The sequence below is a fragment of the Lotus japonicus genome, chromosome 1 (genome assembly GCF_012489685.1).
Source record: "Lotus japonicus ecotype B-129 chromosome 1, LjGifu_v1.2".
NCBI lineage: Eukaryota > Viridiplantae > Streptophyta > Magnoliopsida > Fabales > Fabaceae > Lotus > Lotus japonicus.
This window is the reverse complement of record NC_080041.1, coordinates 109842675-109863698: the sequence shown is the minus strand read 5'-3', so window position 1 is coordinate 109863698 and position 21024 is coordinate 109842675. Positions and strand designations below refer to the sequence as shown.

At 36.7% G+C, this 21024-nt stretch overlaps 4 protein-coding genes across 7 annotated transcripts; 2 read left to right on the top strand and 2 right to left on the bottom strand.

The window, feature by feature from the left end:
* Positions 1-298: 298 nt before the first annotated feature.
* LOC130729140 (probable caffeine synthase MTL2) lies at positions 299-2482 on the top strand. Its single transcript, XM_057580778.1, has 4 exons — positions 299-373; positions 592-996; positions 1496-1753; positions 2126-2482. Exons 1-4 carry the CDS (start codon positions 299-301, stop codon positions 2480-2482), a joined length of 1095 nt encoding a protein of 364 aa, XP_057436761.1.
* Positions 2483-2614: 132 nt separating this feature from the next.
* Positions 2615-7128, bottom strand: LOC130729138 (bifunctional dihydrofolate reductase-thymidylate synthase). 2 transcript variants are annotated; one of them, XM_057580773.1, is made up of 12 exons: positions 6953-7128; positions 6753-6836; positions 5962-6485; positions 5486-5885; positions 5372-5416; positions 5150-5215; positions 4886-4947; positions 4715-4789; positions 4449-4614; positions 4233-4356; positions 3478-3584; positions 2615-3341 (listed from the first exon to the last, which is right to left on the bottom strand). In XM_057580773.1, the coding sequence occupies exons 2-12, from the start codon at positions 6780-6782 to the stop codon at positions 3231-3233; spliced, it is 1710 nt and encodes a 569-aa protein (XP_057436756.1). In that variant the 5' UTR covers positions 6783-6836; positions 6953-7128; the 3' UTR covers positions 2615-3230. The 2 variants fall into 2 exon arrangements, with proteins under 2 accessions (XP_057436756.1, XP_057436757.1); XM_057580774.1 differs by lacking the exon at positions 6753-6836 and having other exon boundaries at positions 6953-7127.
* Positions 7129-8627: 1499 nt separating this feature from the next.
* On the top strand, positions 8628-13715 carry LOC130729139 (phosphatidylinositol/phosphatidylcholine transfer protein SFH3-like). Of its 2 annotated transcripts, none has more exons than XM_057580775.1 (14): positions 8628-8734; positions 9132-9297; positions 9994-10246; positions 10510-10609; positions 10713-10979; positions 11344-11421; positions 11504-11605; positions 11696-11745; positions 12066-12165; positions 12252-12344; positions 12470-12635; positions 12726-13084; positions 13198-13269; positions 13363-13715. In XM_057580775.1, the coding sequence occupies exons 2-14, from the start codon at positions 9252-9254 to the stop codon at positions 13372-13374; spliced, it is 1698 nt and encodes a 565-aa protein (XP_057436758.1). In that variant the 5' UTR covers positions 8628-8734; positions 9132-9251; the 3' UTR covers positions 13375-13715. The 2 variants fall into 2 exon arrangements, with proteins under 2 accessions (XP_057436758.1, XP_057436760.1); XM_057580777.1 differs by having other exon boundaries at positions 8710-8734; positions 9135-9297.
* Positions 13716-14047: 332 nt separating this feature from the next.
* On the bottom strand, positions 14048-19824 carry LOC130729136 (phosphatidylinositol/phosphatidylcholine transfer protein SFH8-like). Of its 2 annotated transcripts, none has more exons than XM_057580771.1 (14): positions 19537-19824; positions 19156-19459; positions 18847-18946; positions 18470-18736; positions 18298-18375; positions 18067-18168; positions 17916-17965; positions 17651-17750; positions 17444-17551; positions 17205-17318; positions 16792-16924; positions 14861-15261; positions 14466-14540; positions 14048-14371 (listed from the first exon to the last, which is right to left on the bottom strand). In XM_057580771.1, exons 1-14 carry the CDS (start codon positions 19568-19570, stop codon positions 14351-14353), a joined length of 1887 nt encoding a protein of 628 aa, XP_057436754.1. In that variant the 5' UTR covers positions 19571-19824; the 3' UTR covers positions 14048-14350. The 2 variants fall into 2 exon arrangements, with proteins under 2 accessions (XP_057436754.1, XP_057436755.1); XM_057580772.1 differs by having other exon boundaries at positions 17444-17542; positions 19537-19822.
* Positions 19825-21024: the final 1200 nt, after the last annotated feature.

Sequence of the window (21024 nt, the reverse complement as noted above, 5' to 3'; positions counted from 1 at the left end):
GTATATAGTTTGAATAGCTATTATGGCTTTTGAAAAGCATTGAAAGAGATAATTTAATTAACGAATTGAATACTTGATATATAGTATATATTTTTGCCATGTTGTGTACTATATTAAGAATACTTTCATTGGTCATTAATTGGTTGGTAAACTTTGTCCATTTGGTATATCTCTGTGTCCCGTTTCATATAAATAGGGAATGCAAGCCTCAACCTCATATCCTAAACCAAGGAACACTAGCTACTACTTACGTAATAATCACTTTTTGATTCAAAGTGCTTCATCAACTTTCAGCACAATGGCAATTGAGCAAGTCCTTCACATGAATGGAGGTGATGGAGATGCAAGCTACGCCAACAACTCCTCATTTCAGGTACCATGTTCACTCTTTGATATAATATTTATATTTGTAGTGTTTGCATGCTATGCCAATTAAACGGTTTTGGTAATTAAATCACATCTATATGTTATATGATAATCCATAAGATGTAATTAAATATATTCACATCATAATTAGAAGTGCTTAAAATGCAAATAGTATTATGTTAATAGTATCATATTGATTAACCTATTCTCGTTCTTCACATGCAGAGAAACGTGATGCTGACCACAAAACATATACTTGAAGATAGCATAATAAGGCTGTATTGTGCAACATTTCCAAGCTGTTTGAAAGTGGCAGATTTGGGTTGCTCATCAGGTCCAAACGCGCTTATGGTGGCATCTAACATCATCAACACTGTTGATGCAGTGAGCCAAAACCTGAACCTTGAGCAACCAGTGTTTCAATTCTTCCTCAATGACCTCTTTGGAAATGATTTCAACACCACCTTCAAGTCACTACCTGATTTTTATAAGAGATTGCAACAAGAGAAGGGTCACAAGTTTGGTCCATGTTTCTTTAGTGGAACTCCTGGGTCATTTTATGGGAGACTCTTTCCCAATGATTCTGTTCATTTCTTTCATTCCTCCTATAGTCTGCATTGGCTTTCTAAGGTAAATTATACAACCTTCACTTGTATTTAAGTTTTTAGCCAACATATGATAGCATGCCGAGAGTGACTAAACCACTTAGAGCGTAGTCAACTAAGGTCTCGTGTTCGAGTCCTTGTAAATCCGTTAAATACTTGGTAAGAAGGGCTTTGAGGCTCATAGTGGTCTTATCCAACTGAAATAAAATTGACTCAGTTAATGATACATGTGATTTAAAATAAAAAAATAGAATGACTAAATAGAAATAAAGTCATGACTTAAAAATATAAGCTTTCCAACAGTGACCAAATTTTTAGTCCCTAATACATTAAAATCATTCGCTAACCGTTTAGCGACCAAATTAGCGAGTGATTTGCGCTAAATCGGTTACTATGCAGTGAATTCCTAGTAATAAAAGACAACGTGAAAAAAAATAAATTAGTGGGAACTAAAATTATAATGTGTAAATTTTCATATTACAACGTGATAATTGCTTTGGATTTTGTTGTTGTTTTGTCAACAGACTCCGGATGAATTGACTGTTGTTGCAGAACCATTGAATAAAGGGGCCATCTACCTAACAAAGACAAGTCCTCCAGCAGTGCACAAAGCATATTTTGCACAGTTTCGAGAAGACTTCAAGTTATTTCTGGGATCACGTTCATGTGAACTGCTTCCTGGTGGTGCAATGGTCATAACACTTATTGGTAGAGATGAAAATAATGAACTCATAAATGCTTGGGTGGTAATTGGTATGGTTCTCAATGACATGGCCTCAGAGGTATGTTATACATGCATATATACATAAATACAAATTCTGAGTGCCTGTTTGGATCACAGCGTTATGAGAATTTTGGTTTTGGATAGAATTCATTTTAATAAAATTAATTATGGTAAATATGAGTTGAAAGTGAAGTGATTTATGTTTAAATATGTTTATTGGAAAAGTGATTTCTATATGGTAATGTTGTGAAATCCGGTTATAAAATTTCTCAATTCATTATGTCAACAATACTCTCTCAAGTTTCCTGCAGAATTTGAGACTAAAAACAATTTTTTATGTGGATTGTCAAACATTCTTATAACTATCTAAAAGTGATTTTGAGGTTCGCAAACATGAAACCAAACACACTAAAACTTGCTTTTGGTGCAGAATTTGATTGAGAAGGCAAAATTGGACGCTTTTAACATACCGTCATACTGTCCTACTGCTGAGGAGATACGACAAGTAATTGAGGAAGAAGGGTCTTTTGATATTCAAAGGTTGGAGACAATAAGAACGGATTGGATCAAAAACATCAACGTGAGCGATGATATTGATGAAGACACAAGAGCTGAGGCAGTGGCAAAGTACATAAGAGCTGTTGCAGAGTCAATTCTGAAGTCAGAGTTTGGTGAAGCAATCATGGATGAATTGTTCCGCAGGTTCAAAAACAAGATTGTCAAACTTCATGGGGTAGAGAAATTGGAGCTTGCTAATCTAGTTATGCACATCACAAAAAGCACTTGAAGCCTTCATGAAAGGAGCCTCTATGGATAATAATAATTCCTATTATATATATGTGTGCGTGTGTGTGCAATTTGGATCTATGTAGCAGAGGTTCTCTACAACTCTCTCCTGCACAATTATAGGCACTTGATCTTTGTAATCAGTGATTGAGATTAATCTAATAAAATATAGCTTATATACATCAGATTGGATTACATGCTGCTATCATGTTCACTAAATTACCCCCAAGAAACAAAAAAGAGCAATTTTGACATTATTTAATTTTGAACATGAGTTCATAAAAAACAAAGCAAATGGTAAAGGGAGCCATTGGCAGTAGCAATTCCTTTGTACAACATCATCCTTGAAGCCATAAGTTTCTCGCTTTTAGCAAACACCCACACAGATCTTCCCTTTCTTTCAAAGATGGATTACGATCCTCTCATGTGGAATCTTCACATGACACTATTATATTGAAACTTTTGTGTCTATCTCACTTCATAAGTATTGATTAGGTGGAATCCTCTGAATATTTATGAAGAAAAAGATAAAAAATGTTTCACTTGATATTGTTATCTAATATGAGAGGATCCTAATCCCTTTAGCATACATGCTCAACATGGTTCTACGGCTCATGGACCATAAGAAAGCACCAAACCACGTTTGATAAATCTTCTGAAGGTGAAAATTTGTCTAGCAAAACAACTGCAAACTTACAATTTCAAAAACCAGAAACAATCTGAAGAAGGGAGAAAGAATCTAACAGGTTTTAAACTGCCATCTTCATCTCAATCTTCTGGTGAGGATTATAGCCTACAAGCTTGAAATCAGCAGCTACAAAAGAGTCTATATCTTTCTTCTCTGAATTTATCTTCAAAGTCTGCATTGGAGTTAAGATAGTCATCAAGACTAAAGAGTAAAGAGTCAAAAGACACAAATCTAAAGGAGTGATAAATGGTAAAATATTTGTGGCCAATTATGTAAAGCAAATAATTTTCTAAAGTATTCACACATACAGGAAAAGGTTTAGGTAGGTTAAGAAGCTGCTCCTGCAAAGGCCGCACATGATTGTGGTAAACATGTGCATCCCCAATAACATGGACGAAATCACCTGGAACGAGTTCTGAAATGAAAAAAAAAAAGGATTTGTTTAGTCAATTTTTAAAGCACTTTTTGGAGCTGTATTTTTTCAATTGTAATCTTATCAACCCAATAAACTTCTCGAACCTGAACCCAACTACAACCAACCCTCAGTGGTGAAACAAAAACTTACTGACAAATTTCTTCTGAAACAACCCTAACAAAAAAGCTATAAAAATGATGGAAAGTGCATTATGTGATAAAATATAACCAAAAAAAACAACAGAAAAATAAAAGCTTCATAATCTTGAATGCAAAACTTCAGAAGATACTAATCAACTTCTTCACATGACTGAAGTCCAAAAGAAAATATTAGTTTTAACTTTTTAACAAACCAACTGAGGCGAAGTTTCAAGCGTCAATCTTAGTTAAACAAATAAAATCAGGCTTGGGCTGAGCTGAGCACATTAAAGTCATATTATTACCCCCCACCCCCCTGTAAAGAAAATAAATTGGATCATGACAATAAATCTATGAGAACCACCACCAATTATTATGCTTAAAGCCATTTACAACAAAATGAAATGGCATTACATCACCTCTCATTACAGCTGGAAACCTCAACATTTACGATGAAGTATACACATGATAATATTTAAGTCTATAGCAAATGCTTTGATCATTTACATACCACAAACATGAGCAATCATGCATGTCAGGAGCGCATAAGATGCAATATTAAATGGCACGCCCAGGCCCATGTCAGCAGATCGCTGATACATTTGACATGATAATTCTCCATTTGCTACAAAGAACTGCAAGTTACAAATTAAAAATTAACAAAAATTAAAAGATTTAAAAAGGAGAGGGAGACTTTTCAAAGAGAACCCTAACTAAAGCTGCAGACCTGTGCAAACATGTGGCAGGGTGGAAGTGCCATCAATTTAAGATCAACTGGATTCCATGCAGAGAGAATGATACGTCGATCATTAGGATTATGCTTTATCTTGTTAATAACATCTAAAAGCTGATCATATCCTTGGCCGGAGTAGTCCTTATGCATGTCACTATACCTATAAAATGTAAGATGGAAAGTAAAGAGCAGAGCAATGCCACATTAAACAGTTTATTAAATATTCACCACCTGAGAAAAATAACTAGTTGTCCACCTACCTGGCACCAAAGTGCCTCCACTGAAACCCATAAACAGGTCCTAAGTCACCCTCCTCCCTCTCTGTCAAACCAATACTGTAGTAAAAAAATGTAATGCCAGTTAGTAACTGCAAGAAGAAGATAAGTGTACAATCTGTATTTAAAAGTTGAACAAATGACAATCATGCTTGCCTATCCAGGTATTCTCTGGATGCATTGCCATCCCATATATGAATGCCTTTTTCCTGCAACACCTGTCAATATAGAATGCTTTCTGAATATAGGTCATAATAACCGTATGTCCTTATCTACTATACCAACAAAGTAGCACAAAAACGAAGGAGCTAGAAAGAATTACAACCAGATTTTACTGTTCAACACCACATAACCAAACCTAAGGGACTAGTACATACCATATTCATGTGTGTAGAAAAGATTGTCAAAAGTTATAATTACCTTGGCATTTGTTGAGCCACTGATAAACCAAAGAAGTTCTTCAACAACCCCTCGCCAAAATACTTTCTAGAAACCCAATGAAGAAATCATGTCAGCTTCTCTATCAAAATGTACAAATAGACATTCCTCTTTAACCGTAAACATCCAAAGTAATTAAAAAGAAAATAATGTTTTGCACAGTAGATTAAAAACATATCCTAAACCATAACCACAATTGCATGCCTTGGTTGTTAGAAGAGGAAAGCTTCTGCGGAGATTGAACCTCATCTGTAGAATTATAGAGATAAAGTCAGCATATAAATTATGATAAACTCAATATATCAATTGACACATTACCTGGCAACCAAATTTTGACAAGGTACCAGTCCCTGTCCTATCATCCTTAGTTGTACCTTCAGATATGATTTCTTGAATCAGCCTAAGATACATGTATTCCTCATGTCTCTGAAGAATCATTTCAGGAAGAAAGTCAAAGTTTTGAACCTCAAACTTTAGGGAATCTGAATTATTATCAAAAAGTGGATCAGTATTCTGACTCAGGGACTCTGCTGCAGAACTCTGAACACGCACATACGTGGCGAAAGAATAGCGGATGTCGTTTTCCACCTTAGGAAAGGATGAGTACCATAACTGATATTTAGTGGAATCAACTGGAGGCATAAAAGTGTCACACTCAATGCTTGCATGAATTTCAGTGAAGTGGATAGCTTCACATCCAGGTGCATTAAGAACTTCTCTGTACATTGAAATTATCAGCCATAAGTCTATAGCAGAAAAGGATGGAGCACAAGAAGGGGGAGAAGAACATATACCTAAATATCTGACCGCCTCCTATGACAAATACTTTCTCAATTGACAGACAGTAAGGAGAAGCAGCTAAAAGTTCTAATGCAGAAGAGATACTTCCACAAATCACAACATTCTCTGCCGTTCCAATATCAAAGCTACCTGAGCGTGTGAGAACAACATTAAGCCGACCGGGTAGAGGCCTATACTTAAGAGGGATACTCTCCCATGTTTTTCTTCCCATTACTATGGCATTCTTCTTCCCGGGATCAGATGTTGCGGTAGTGATCTCCTTAAAAAACTTGAGATCGGTAAATAATCTCCAGGGTAATTTTCCATCCTTACCAATGCCCATATCTTTGGTGGCAGCAACCACCACTTGGTAAGTCCTCTGCAGATTAGGTAGTGGGTTGATACTGCCATTGCCATTTCCACTAGAGACTACAAAAGAATCACCAGTCATCATAGAACTCAAAAACCGACAGAAGCTCGAAGACACCGTCTGAAAACAAGGGCTGCACGGCCTATTCTTCGGGAACTGCAGTGGAATCTGAAACTCAAAAACGTAATAAATCAAAGTTAATAATTATAAGTGGCACCACTCATGCAAAACAAGATCAGATGAAATGCATACATACAGCATAAGAAAAAAAAAATGAGGATATGCAGAAAAGACCTAAGCAATTTACATTGTGACAGCATAATAGTTAGTATTACCCTAGCATTTTGGTGGCGAATTAGTCTAATAATAATGGTGTGATATTATTGGATACCTATAAGCTATATACTACATGTTAGAATGAAAGGAAATATATACCTTCCATAATCGTGAGTATGAATTGATCATATTTTTTAAATTGAGAAGAGCAGAGTTATAGTCTTAAAGACATGACGATGATATCTGGGAAGAATTAAAATATTTCAGTAGAAACAGAAATGAATGAAATATCATGTCATATATAAACTAGCTAACATAACTATGTAAATGGTAGAGCTATCCTTATATAATAGGCATACCTGTAGGAGGTGGTGCTGGCGGGGTTGAGGGGGGCGTTTGGGTCGATACTTCTTCCCTTTCAAAAAATTGATAACCGATTATGACGATGCAAAACACTGAACTGAAGACAGTAATCAGATTATGGAAAGCATTCAGGATCAGGGGTTTTGCGACACTGGGTAGAAGAACAGAAGATAGTTTGAAAACAAAAAAAGGTTTTTCTTTTCTTTTTTGGGTCAATGGATCCAAATTATATGGATTGTAATGTATGGGCTGATCCACCACTCAATCGTAGTCCAATCCATATCTTTAAATCTCGCAATGATTTTGTGACCAAAATAAAATTGGAATGATTTTTAAATTAAAATATATCCCTCAATAGGACACTTTTTTCAAATTTAAAGATTAAATAAAATAGTTTTATTTTTGAAATTACTTAATTTCTGCAAAGGGGTTGTTCAATAAATAAAAGATAAAAACATTTCCAAATAAATCAACTAAACTAACTGATATGATATGATGTTGGTCTAGTGGTAAGCAAGTTAGACCTCCGAAAGAGTGATGACGCAGTTCAAACCCCAGTAAAATCATTTCTTGAGAAAGACGACTATAATTTCCATACAGATGGAGACATTCGAGTCAAGGACACAAAAAAATACTTTTGTCACTAATTAGAAGGGCTCTTCCAACCTCATTCTACACTTGTCAAGTGATGGGTTGTGTCGAGCAAGATTAAGATTGATTGGTAAGTTTGAGACCCCAACCCAACCCAACTCGCCAAATGTGTTGGGTTAGGCGGGCTTATAGGATTATTTATCGCCCTTATATAGAGCCATGTTATAAAAGATATGAAATCTCACAATTTCAGCATACAAGAGAAAACACGTATTAGATATAGTAAGTAACAACAATATGACTTAAAAAAAAAAACAATATCAATCCAATTTAAGTTTAATAATAATATATTACTTTCACGAATATTATGCTTTTAACTTTTAAGTATAAATTATAGATTTTAATACATGTCAGTTAAAGCCGTTGGATGACATTTCCTCTTTAGTGAATGGGCTAGGCATGAATCTAGACTTAGTGGAGCTCCATATTTAGTATCAGCTGACTTGTACTTCCAGCTAAATCCAGCTCAATTCTGAATATTCAAGTTATTAACAAGTTTCATGGGTAATGCCTCTCTCAATCTCCTGAATCAAACAAAATCATATAAACTGAATGTAATTTGTTAAAGAAAAAGTCCAAAAATAACTCATAATTTTCTGAAAAAGTGAGAATGCATAATGTAACTCAATTTCAATAACAATAATCAGACCAGTCATTTGTAAGAAAAAAAATTATGAGAAAAGGTTCTTCCGGACATTTTAAAATAAAATATGAGGCCATTTATTATATTTGAACAAGCAATTATTATTTGTACCAAAAAAGACAAGCAATTATTATGATTATCTCTAAATGTCAATAGGGTAAAAGTACATGAAGCAATGAGTGCAATGGAAGAGTCTATGTGGAGAGTATATGTGCAAAGGAGTGGCTTGCATTTTGCTAACACCAACTCCATCATCATGCAATCATGTTTGTGAATGAAACTGAAAAAAAGTCATCTCATAGAGGACCCTGTCAATGGAAAATGACTATGAATAAATAAATAGAAACAGCAAACTCTAAAATTGTCTAATAGTTGTTCCAACCTGTCTTACCTGTTTTGGTGGCCGCAATTTGAGAGATTTACTCGGATGATATATTTGCCTTTTTTTCTCTTTGTTTTGCAGCCTCTACATTCCGGTGTCAAGGTATCATCTCCTAAGATTCTTTCACCTGAGTATGATGTTGATCCATGAACAAGTTGATGCATTCATGTTTATCTAATTGCTTCAGCTGCATTTGATCATTAAGATATCTATCTATCTTCAATTTCTTGTTCTTTTTCGGGGTTTTTTTTATCCATGCATGCTAATATGAAGATGATTGATAGCATGTTTGGTTGCAGCATACAATGTTTTACAATCAATTCCGGTTAAAAACTACAATTCTTAGCTTCTACGTGCTTTGAATTCTGTGCAAATCGTAAAACCGAACATGTTATGATTGTTTGCTTGATTGCATTGAGAATAAGATGTTATGATTGTTTATTTGATTGCATAAAGAATTGGTTGTATAAGATTCTGACATGTTTTTCATGGTGAAAAGAAGGCGTAGGTGCACGTGAAAGGCTCAATATTGGGTACCTGATGTATGCTTGTACTTGATTTTTTTCTGCCTTGCGGCGATTTTTGCTGATTCAAGTAAGCTTACAAGATTCAACTCATCATGTGTGACCCTATGTCCGGACCTATGGACCGAACCGTGAAAATTGGTGAGTATAATAATTCGTTGAATTTCATATATCAGAACCTTCCCCTGCATCTTTTGCGGGTGTTTTCTGCATTGCTTGCTTATGTTTCATGCATACATCATCAAATATTTATCAATTCCATATGGTTACATTTGTAAAATTGTACTAACTAGAATTTGGGAATGGTACCCCATGACAATTTTGCATCCGTCTATGGTTTGGTTTCAGTTTCAATAAAACTAAATGTAAAGTTATAAACAAATGAATAACAGATCAAAGTTATGGACATGGACATGCAGAATGTATATATAGAAATGTAAGAGCAGTATAGTTCTTGTCATGTCTCAAATTCAACCAATGCTATTCATTAGGGAAATTGTTGGTTGTTAGCGTGTTTGGAACAACTTTTCTTTCATCAGAATCAATTCTAAAATCCAGAAGCTACTTGTTTTCAAACACTACTCACAAAAACTTCTCTCCAAAATTATTTCTGGCTTCAGAATCAATTGTACAGAGAATTTACAAACACGCTAGCAGTTTGCAATCCATATGTTATCAAGATGGGGAAACATGGTATTTATACTTGCATAGGTTGTTAAATGTTAATAGAAACAACAGCTGCAGCATGAAATGTATAATGTATGAAACTATGAATTTTTCTCTCTATCTTCCTATTCAAACTTCTATGAGTAAAATTTCTACTACTTGTAAACACAGGACCTGAAATTGAATATTCTGAGGATGAAAGGAAGACAAAGCTCGGATCCCTTAAGAAGGTGGCAATCAGTGCCTCATCTAAGTTCAGGCATTCCTTTACCAAGAAAGGAAGGAGGCACAGCAGGGTCATGTCTGTTTCGATTGCGGACGAACTCGACACAGAAGAGTTGCAGGCAGTTGATGCTTTTCGCCAAACACTTATATTGGAAGAGCTCTTACCTTCAAAGCATGATGATCATCACATGATGCTAAGGTAATATTTCTGACATTTTTTCTTGTTTGCTTAATCACTAATGGAAAATGCTTAGAGTTGCGATACGAAACACAAGAAGTGAAAGTTAACTACATTACACTCCATGATTTCCGCGAAATGATGCTGTTAGTTTTGCTTCGTTAGCATTTCTTACTTATTTCTTGGTGATATATTGCAGCTTTGTTTATTTTTATGAGTAGCTTTATCTAATGCCTAAATTTAGCAGCTCTGATTGCCTATAATTGTACTGTATGATGATTCAGATTCTTGAGAGCAAGGAAGTTTGATATTGAGAAAACAAAACAAATGTGGACAGATATGCTCAAGTGGAGGACGGAATTTGGTGCTGACACTATCATGGAGGTATTTCTGTTGAGAAGCATAATAATCAGTTTTCATGTTCTATTCTTCTGCATTAAATTTTTATGTACCGAATCATCATAACAAATTGTGTGTGTTTGTGAAGGATTTTGAATTCAAGGAAATAGATGAAGTTCTGAAGTACTACCCACATGGGCATCATGGAGTTGATAAGGAAGGACGACCTGTTTATATTGAAAAACTGGGTCAAGTTGACTCAACCAAGTTGATGCAAGTAACAACAATGGAACGTTACCTCAAGTACCATGTAAGAGAGTTTGAGAGGACCTTTAATGTTAAGTTGCCAGCATGTTCAATCGCAGCTAAGAAGCACATTGACCAAAGCACAACTATTTTGGATGTGCAAGGAGTGGTAAGTATATGATTGCAATGCTATTTTTCAGTTCTTCAATCATTCTATGCCCAAAGAAAAACCAATAAGAGGAGAAGAAAAAACTATTGTAACACCTTCAATGAATATGATAGTCACCATAATTTCAAGGAGACAATTCGCATGTTTGAATTAGCCTATTTTTCCTCAGAATCAAGTCTTTAGCCCAGAAGCTACTCATAGAAACTTCACATATTGATTCTCAATTAGAATCAATTGTAGATGGACTTCCAAACATGCACAATATCCATTTCTAGTCATAACTATGGATATCATGTCAATTGTTAAAAACGTTTTCCAAAATGAAGGAAACTTTATATAATTGTTGACAAGGACTCTTGTTCAGGGTCTTAAAAGTATGAACAAAGCAGCAAGGGATCTCCTCCAGAGGCTTCAGAAGATTGATGGTGACAACTATCCTGAGGTACTGGTTTATCTACATAAGCATGGCATTAGTTTAAATGGCCTTCTAAGTTCACCCTAATTTATTTTTCCTTTCTACACAGTCCCTGAACCGTATGTTTATCATCAATGCTGGTTCTGGATTTAGGCTCTTGTGGAATACTGTTAAGTCATTCCTAGACCCCAAGACCACTTCAAAAATCCATGTAAGCATTTCTAGGCTACTTATCATTTTGTAACAAGGTCGACTCTCAGTTAAGCAGGGACATTAAACAGATTAATGTTTTATTGATCAGGTTCTAGGTAACAAATACCAGAGCAAGTTGCTTGAAATGATTGATGCCAGGTTAACTTTATCTTCTTTCCATTCAAGTATTTCATCTAATACTCATATCCATAAATTTAGGCTATCCAAGGTCATCTTGTGATAGGGATACTCTCCTGGTGTCATGTTAAGTTTTGAAACAATCTCTCTCTTCATAAATATTTAGAGGGATGGATACAAAATAGTGATGAGAGAGATGGATACAAAATTTTAACACGACAGTCTTGATCCTGTTGTGACATGTTTCACTTATTTTTTAAGTATATTCATGCAATATGGAACCTGCATTACTACTCATTACTATAAATAACACTTACATTTGTTTGTTTCATATTTACCAGTGAACTTCCAGAGTTCTTGGGTGGCACTTGCACTTGTGCAGATAAAGGTGGTTGTATGCATTCTGACAAGGGGCCATGGAATGATCCAGATATCTTGAAGGTAGTAGCTTAATGCAGAGAGAAAACTTTCTTTAGTTATATAACTAGCAAAGAAAAACATTTAAGTGTTTCCTCTGGATAAACTAGATGGTTCAAAATGGCGAGGGAAAATGCAGCAGGAAAACCTTATCCATGATTGAGGAGAAAACAATCACAGAAGATGGAACAGCAAATCAAAAGGTACCCAGTTTCCTTCTGTTTGACAATTCCACAGTGCAAAGCTTTGTCCTGAAACTTCCGCTATGTATTCCTATTCCACATTGTATGACACTTGAGTATTTTTCTTTTTTGCCTTCAATGTTAAGGGGTTCAAAGATGCATTTCCACAATCACACGACGTGCAATGTTTATCGCCAACAATAAAGCAATGCAGTGTGTATCAGTATGATGCCTTTGTCCCAGTACTTGACAAGCCAGTTGATTCATCTTGGAAGAAAGTAGCACAAAATGATAAATTTGCACTTTCTAAAGGTATATGATTGATTCATTATGGAATAACTGCTGATAACAATTAGAACAAAAAAATTCAGTATTTTGAAGTTTATTCCCCTTATGCTGCAGATTGTTTCCCCAACAACAATAACAAGAACGCTAAAGTGATTAGCCATCAACTTGTCGGAGGAATCATGACCCTTGTTATGGGCATTGTGACCATTATCCGCATGGCAAGGAACATGCCTAGGAGAATCACTGAAGCAGCACTCTATGGTGGCTCAGAATGCTATGCTGGTGGCAATATGATGAAAGCGTGTATTTCAAGCAATGACTACATGGCCATGATTAAGCGCATGGCTGAACTAGAAGAGAGAGTCACTGTTCTCGCCGTTAGACCTGCCATGCCACCAGAACAAGAGGAGTTGCTCAACAATGCTCTGAACAGAGTCAGTACTGTGGAACAAGAGTTGGCTGCAACCAAAAAGGTATCACATTATATCGCCTATCATATCTCTTATTTCTATCTTCCATTAATATCTTTCTACCGGTGGTGTTCGTGAATATGAGGTGTGAATTAAATCTTTTTGTTCTGCTATAGGCACTTGATGATGCCCTTGCTCGCCAAGTAGAACTTCAAGACCAAATTGACAAGAAGAAAAAGAAGAAGTTGGTAAGTCATACTAGCCATCAATTTCTATGAAATTCTACTATGAAGTATAGCGTGCATTTATTCATACACTTTTTTTCTGGTTTATGATTACAGTTCCGTTGGTAAGGTGATGGTGTTCTTTGCTGCGTGTTCTCAAATATTTTGCATCAAGTTATGAAGTTTGAAGCTGTCCATATCATCAGCCTCCTTGCATTCAGCTATCTGCTTTATTCAGTATTCGATTGAAAACTTTCGTATAATATAAAGTTTGCCATTCCTTGACAATTGTGTATATATATATGTTGAATAAAACTAGTCACTGTTTTGTTTAAGAAAATTACATTTTCTTGCTTTGGAGATCATTGGTCTCAAATCCATTGGGAGCAAGACTAAGTTTGCATTATGATTGTGACCCTGCTTTGGCCCCTTCATCTTCAAACTTAATGGAAAGGATGTTTTTAGAAGTTTATCTTGCATTCATATAATTATGAACTATATTTATATGTTGGTCTTAAATGGATGATACCTCTCATTTCAAGGCAAAGAGGAAACAAAACTCTTCTTATTGTTTGAGATAAAAGTTTGTTCACATTGCACTTATATCTAAATACATTAGTTCCTTTTTGCACAGCTCGCCAAGAAAATATACAGCCTCGGCTCCAGATCGACTTAGCGAGATATTTCTTTTGTCCAACTTAGCAAATAGATTTTAAGATATTGCCTCTTGAGATAACTACTATCTACTAGGAAGGGATAGCAGAGAGACTAATGCTTGAATAACAGTGCAAGTAATGAGAAATGAGAAGAAATAAAGCTTTTCATACAACAAAAGCAAACAAAACTAAAGGATAAACAGGCTGCCGCAACAAAAGCGACAAAGCTCGTGTTTGACAAGATAGAAAAGATGTCATTCTTGATATTATACACACATTTGAAACAACACACCGTTTACTGATAGTACAATGAAAATGAGTGGGTCAGAGTCACATCATGTGCAAGGTCAACAACCCTCCATAAGAACACACTCCTTCAGAACAGCCGGGGAAGCTTCCTTCTTGAGAATCCTCTTCCTCTGTGAAGCCGCTTCTACCATCTATAATTCTCACCAGCAAAACCTCTTTTTCTGATTAAAACACAGCAAAATGAAGGGAAAATGAAATATCAGAAATCTGAAAAAACAAAAATCTTGTTAAAGGCTTTTACTTTGCTCAACTTACCCGTAACTTGGCTTCTGCTTGCCTATCAATGTAAGCAAGAAGCTCTTCTTGCCTCATTAGAGCCTCATAGAGAGCCTGTGCACAATCCACAAAATCCAAATATTAGGCCCTTACTTAGGTAAGAGGATCAATGAGACCCTGTATTCTTCACATCACACTACACCATGCCATTTTTTAAATGTACAAACAACTGCAGTTCCATGCAGATTGAAATTTTAATGTTGAACGCAACAAGCAGTCAAACATGAAGCAATGACATGTGCTTAGTTTCAAAATTTAAAGATGATAGAATAAGAGAAAAATAAGAAATGGATTTTCAATGCTTTTGGCATGGACTAAACTTCATTATTATATTTTCTCCAAAAGTAGTGAATAACAAGAGCATAGTTTGCTACCTTTTTAGTAGCAATTAACTCAGCTTCCAAAGCATCCACCCGGCATACAGCAGCATTCAACAATTCCTCTTTCTCGTAAGGCATCTCAGACGGCTTAGATTGGAGTGTGTCAACCTTCTCCTCAAGCTCTCCTAACCTTTTCAGCATGGAGGGAAGGAGATTTTCCTCTGTATGTGCTGGAGTTGATGAAGAAGGAATAACCTCCACAACAGTTGTATCAAAAGTTGGTTCTGAAGTACTCTGATCATGATTAGATGATATTGCAGGAAGTTTCTTGGTCACCCGGCACGCAACTTGACGGAAAATAGTAAATATGGTCAACAAGAAGGCAGTTATTGCAACCAAAATCCGAGCTTGAATCCCTTCTGGAGTTCTCTGTGTGGCAGGACGAGAAGGTGCCCCTGAATTGGAAATTCACTTTAATTTTAATGAAGAAAATTACAATAGATAATAACAAGATTCAAGAACCCAACCAACTCTACTCAAAGCTTGAACTCTTAAATAATGGTTTAGACCTCTGGCAGACCCCTCAAGCAAAGCCTCTTTTGAGATTAACTAGCAAACAAAGTCTAGATACTGTCTCAGGGATCCATTCATTTTGGGAAATGGCATTGGAGAGGTCAACCCCAAAAATGCTATAGCAAGATGGTGGATAGCTAGATGGCCACTATACCAAAAATTATGTATACTAATACAAGTAACAAGATAATAATTTACACTACAAACATATGAATACTCAAAAATAAAAATGTTACCAATAATTACTGACAAATTCATCTTTAAGTCAAAAGTCTTAGTGAACTATCCTAGACATCCAATTAACAAACCAATAATGAAAGTCAAGGAGCATAAGGAAAAGAAGTACAGCACTAAATCTTAAATCAGTTTAAGCCACTAATGTGTCAAAAACAGAGGGATAATGATGCCATGGGCTGAGAAGTGTAAACTGTAATAGACAGGAGGAAAAAAGCAGAACAGAGGATGTTTACAAGAGCACACTGCAAAGGCCTGTGTCAGGCTGACAGTAGATCTTGAGAGTAGAGATAGCACGGAAGTTGCTACAGAGAGGGATAATGCCATGAGCTGTGAAGTGAAAACTATGCATAACAGGAAAGTGGACAGGGAAAAAAAAAAAGGAGGTCTAGAAGAGCAAGCTGCACAGACATGCAAAAACCATGAGAACAGAGGCAGGACAGCAGTTGCTACAAAGAGCATAGAACACAAGTGTAATGCTAGAAAATGGTTAAGCTCACAGAAGAAGGGGGAGGCATGACAGACAGCTCCATTTTCCAGAAAACGAGAGGCACGACAGAAAACAAGGGAGGATACTTAGGTATTCAAGATATTACTAGCGGCAACTGTGACGCTGCAATAGCCGCCACAAGTTGCAGCAATTTCAGGCGACAAGGGTTGCTGCGTCAAAACAATTCTCTACGCATTGCAGGGAGGACACACAATGTGAAGTGGAGAGCATCGCAAATCACAAGGAAAAAAACCTGCAATTGACTATCCTTCCAACAGACCAAAGCTCCCATATAAGAATCCAAATATCAAAACTAAATATGTAGGTTTAGGAAAAGGGGGAATGAGGGAGCGAATTGCTATTTATGGAAGTAGGTGGGTGGTATAATGGATTATTTTACCCAACAAACACCACATTCAAATGCAACAAGTACCGTATTAAGTATTCAGAAGTGAAATAGTTTATTATGTTGTTGTAGTTTTAGTTAAATACTTTCCATTTTTTATTCCTGATGATACTCATTAGATGATCACTAAATTATTACGAAATTTAAATTTCATTGTCTTATAAGAACAGTTACAGAAAATGCACTTCATATCTTCATTAAAGCCTATCAAATGATATATAGCAAAATGAGAAGATTCATCAAAAAGGTAAATTAAAAAAGTACCAGGCCAAAGTCACAAACCTTGTGAAGTATAAGACCTCTGCAAAGATGCTTGCTTCTTCAAGACAGCATCCACAGGTTTGTCTACCATTGGAACGTATTCATCATACCCAGAAAAGTTATTGGTATAACTTGACTTTCCAACTATCTTAGCCTGGCAAAAAACACAATATGAAGAATTTAAATATTTAAGACAGAATAGGGCAAATCCTCAGGTTTCTTTATGATTTTATTTTGATTATCCTCATGATGTCTTCAAATATTGTGGACCAATCATTGTACATTTAAATGAATAGACAATATAACAGGTGCAAGAATTATGAAAGAAAACTTTTTTGCCATTTAACTTATTCAAGCCAGGAAAGGGTGCATACAACAAGACCACTGAGACAATCAATATTCAATAGCAAATTTGACAATATGCAAGCACTCACTTCCTCACGAACAGGGGTCAGCCTAAGATGTGAATAGTTCTTCATCGCTTTTGGAGAAGCTATGTCTTCAGCTTCTGATCCCGATTCAGCAGTGGATGTATCGCTGCCTTTGACCTGTTTGGTAGGAAGGAGTGCCAAATTAAAAAATGATAGGGTCGAAAGATGTTGATGAAAATGTGTGAAGGCATCAAATTTGGCTCCACTCAACCAAGGCAACAATCAGCCGATTAAGGAATTACCGTTGGGTATCGTGGCTTCGCATACGCAATAACCTTCCCTTCACTGTTCAGAACTTTTACTACTTGCCTTGCCCGCCGAGGCTCACCATTGAGAACCATCTGCAGAAACTCCAAATGCAATTATCTGTCAGCCTATTACAAGTCAGAATGATATAGACAACTTCTGTCAAAAATCTACCAAAAACTCAAACAAGAACATCATATAACCTTCAATATTTCGGGATTTTTCCAGGGCCCTTTATCAGATCTAAGGCAGCCTCCCTGATCTTCACAAGTGCAGGCACCTCCCAGAAACTCGGGCAACTCACTAAATCAAGTGCATTATATATTAGGCATTTAAAAGGATAATGTTAAGTTGCACTGAAGCTAGAAAGTATGATGCAGTGGCCAATAGGGCGGGTGAGAGAAGCATAGACTAAGAAATTTTAACGCACAAAAATATGAACATTTAAAAAATAGAAATTTTCAGTACCTGGCATCAATTACTTCAAGCAATTTGCTATGATACTTGTTTCCAAGAACCTAAATAATATTTCCAAAGCAGCATCAAGAAATGTCAGCAGCCTCATACCATCATTAAAAAGAGCTTTAAACAGCTAGAAGAAGACAGCATTTTTACATACATGAATCTTTGAAGTTGTTTTGGGATCAAGAAAAGACTTGACAGTGTTCCACAACAGCCTGAATCCAGGGCCAGCATTGATAATAAACATTTGGCAGAGTGTCTGTATCAATACGAAAACAACAATTAATCACGGTGACCGGCATAATCACATTTCAAATTTTCAGTAACTTATGATATTAACATTAGAAAAGAACATGGCAAAAATCACATAAGAAATGAGAGATCACACCTCAGGGTAATTGTCACCATCAACCTTCTGCAATCGCGTAATGAGTTCCCGGGCGGACTTTGTGAAGTTCTTAAGGCCCTAATAATTAAGATTACACAACAAACAAATTATTTATAGAACTTTAGTTTGCAGCCGATGCAAATAGAAAGAGGAATAATTTTAGGTAGCATACCACTCCTTGGACATCTAAGATCGTGGTACTTGAATCTATGTGCCTCTTGGCAGCAATAGTGCAAGCAGGAAACTTTATCGCAAAAGACTTTTCAAACTCTTGCACATGGTACCTCACATATCTATCCATAGTTGTAACTTGCATAAGCTTGTTGGGATCAACTTTTCCAAGTCTCTCAATATAAACAGGTCTTCCCTCCTTATCAACGCCATGATGGCCGTGTGGGTAGTACCTCACAACTTCATCTAACTCCTGGAACTCAAAATCCTGAAGAAAAAACATGGAAAATTAGATTCAGGCAAATCAATCACAGTAAAAGTTTATCTTGTTCCTTCTCACTACTAAACCTGAAGCCCCAAAATTCCATCTGCATTTACCTGCATAATGGTGTCAGCACCAAATTCTTTCCTCCATTGTAGCATTTCAGCCCACATATGCTTTGCTTTTTCAATATCAAACTTCCTTGCTTTCAAAAATCTGTAAAATAATACAATTGTGCACATATAAGACGCTCGCCTAAGATTCATCGCCGTACAAGTAATTTAGCATCTAACTTTAATCTACATAAGAGTATATTGAATTATCATATGGCATTTGTCCAAGATTGACATTTACAAAACAGTATATACACTATGCTATGCTATCTATCAAATAATTTTGCTAGTGAAAGAGGAAAGTAGAGAGACCTCAACATCATATGGTAATCATCAAATGCCTGTGGAAGCAACTCGTCCATGATCAAGGACTGGCGAAACGCATCAACAGCCTGAAGCTCCTCAACATCCCTGACATCCTCGATGGAAACGGAGCTGACGCGGCCGTCACTTTTCCTCCGGCTACTCTTCTTCCTAAGAGAATGCTTGAATTTGGTAGACGCACTGAGCGCTTTCTTCTTGAGCGATCCGATTCTCGTCCTCCTTTCATCCTCAGAGTTCTCGAAATCAGATCTCCTTTCTCTCTTCTCATCACTGCCGGAAAACCCCTCAAAACCTGCCAAAAACATCGAGAATCAGTGAAATGCCGAGAATCAAACGAATCGATCGAGAGAGAGAGGGATTGAGACTGACAAGGTCTGGCGAAGAAATCGAGGGGGCCGGACATTGTTGATGAAGTTCGTTCGATCTGTGAACGATTCAGAAACCCTAGAATTTGTGCAGCGTTGAACGATTCGATTCGAGAATCGTGATTCTTTCTTGTTGCTTGAGTTGAGAGTTAAGTGTGGGATTGGGGGTGTTAACAGAGTGGTTAATTGAGGATTAACAATAATGAAAATAAATTAATTAAGAATAAATAGTGGGAGGTTAACGTCGTGAACAGCTAGAGACAGAGAGGGGAAGAGAAGAAGAAAAGAAAAATGCGTTTGCTTTGTTATTGGAGGTTGCAGCTACGGTGGAGTTGGAGGAGTGTGGGTCCCGCTTTGGTTGATTTCTTCTGACAGCGACACGTGGCGGTAGGAGATATCAAAAGGTTGAGGGAGCGGCACAAGGAATTGAATTGTACTTGTTGGTTGCACCGTTCTTGGGCATTTTGTCAAACATGGCAGCTTTATACTAATAAACTAGTGATAATTGGCAGAGAGAATGTATAAAAAATTCAACTTGTTTTTGGTGGGGAAAAAAAACTAAAGTGAAATGGTTTGGAGTTTTGACAATAGTGATTGTTCTGGGTCATTCTTCATAGCCCAATGTGTATTGAAATTGGGCTGAGTTCCTAACTGGGTCGAGGACTCACCAGAGTGCACCATTTATCCTGAAGAGTGAAGACTATGAAGCTTGGTCTTGCATGCCAATTTTTTGTGACAAATATGACAAAAGACTTATCTTGATACCATACCACATTCTAGATAATTCTTAGCACTTCAACCCAAAAGAAACCTAATCAACATTAGATAGACTATTTCCGCCGGAAGAAACGCACCAAGTGTTGGGTGGACTTCGCATTTTGCCAGCTGTTGTTGCTGTTTGGAGGAGGCCGCGACCTGGCATTGTCAAGGTGAACGTGGATGTGGCTTTGGATAGGGGGAAGATGGCTGGTTATGGCTATGTAGCTCGCAACAGGAATGGGGAAATACTTGCAGCATCCTCCCTCTACCCGTGGTGGTGATGACAGCAGCTATTAGAGAGGCTCTTTGCTTGAGATGGGCTATGATTCTAACTTCTCAACTTGGGTTTCGTAAGGTTCAATTTGAGACAGACAGCTTGCTTCTTCACCAGGCTTGGAAGAAGAGGAGGGGAGCTTCTATTTTATTTTCTATTATTGATTGATGATTGTTTTTCGCTTTTGCATTTATTTGACTTTGTAGACTTATCTTTTGTTCGCAGAGAAGGGAATTCCGCTGCTGATTTCTTGGCACGAAATGCTCCTTCTCTGTCAGATTTGGTTTGGTTGGAGGAGGGTTCTCCGGGTTTGCAGGATTTTCTAGACCGTGATGTAATGGCTTCTATGCCAATTTGATTTTTAATGAAATCCTTTTAAGTTCAAAAAAAAAACATTAGATAGACTGTCCAACCCCGAGCAATCTTAGTTAATGGTGGGGCTTCGATTCATTAGGTGGT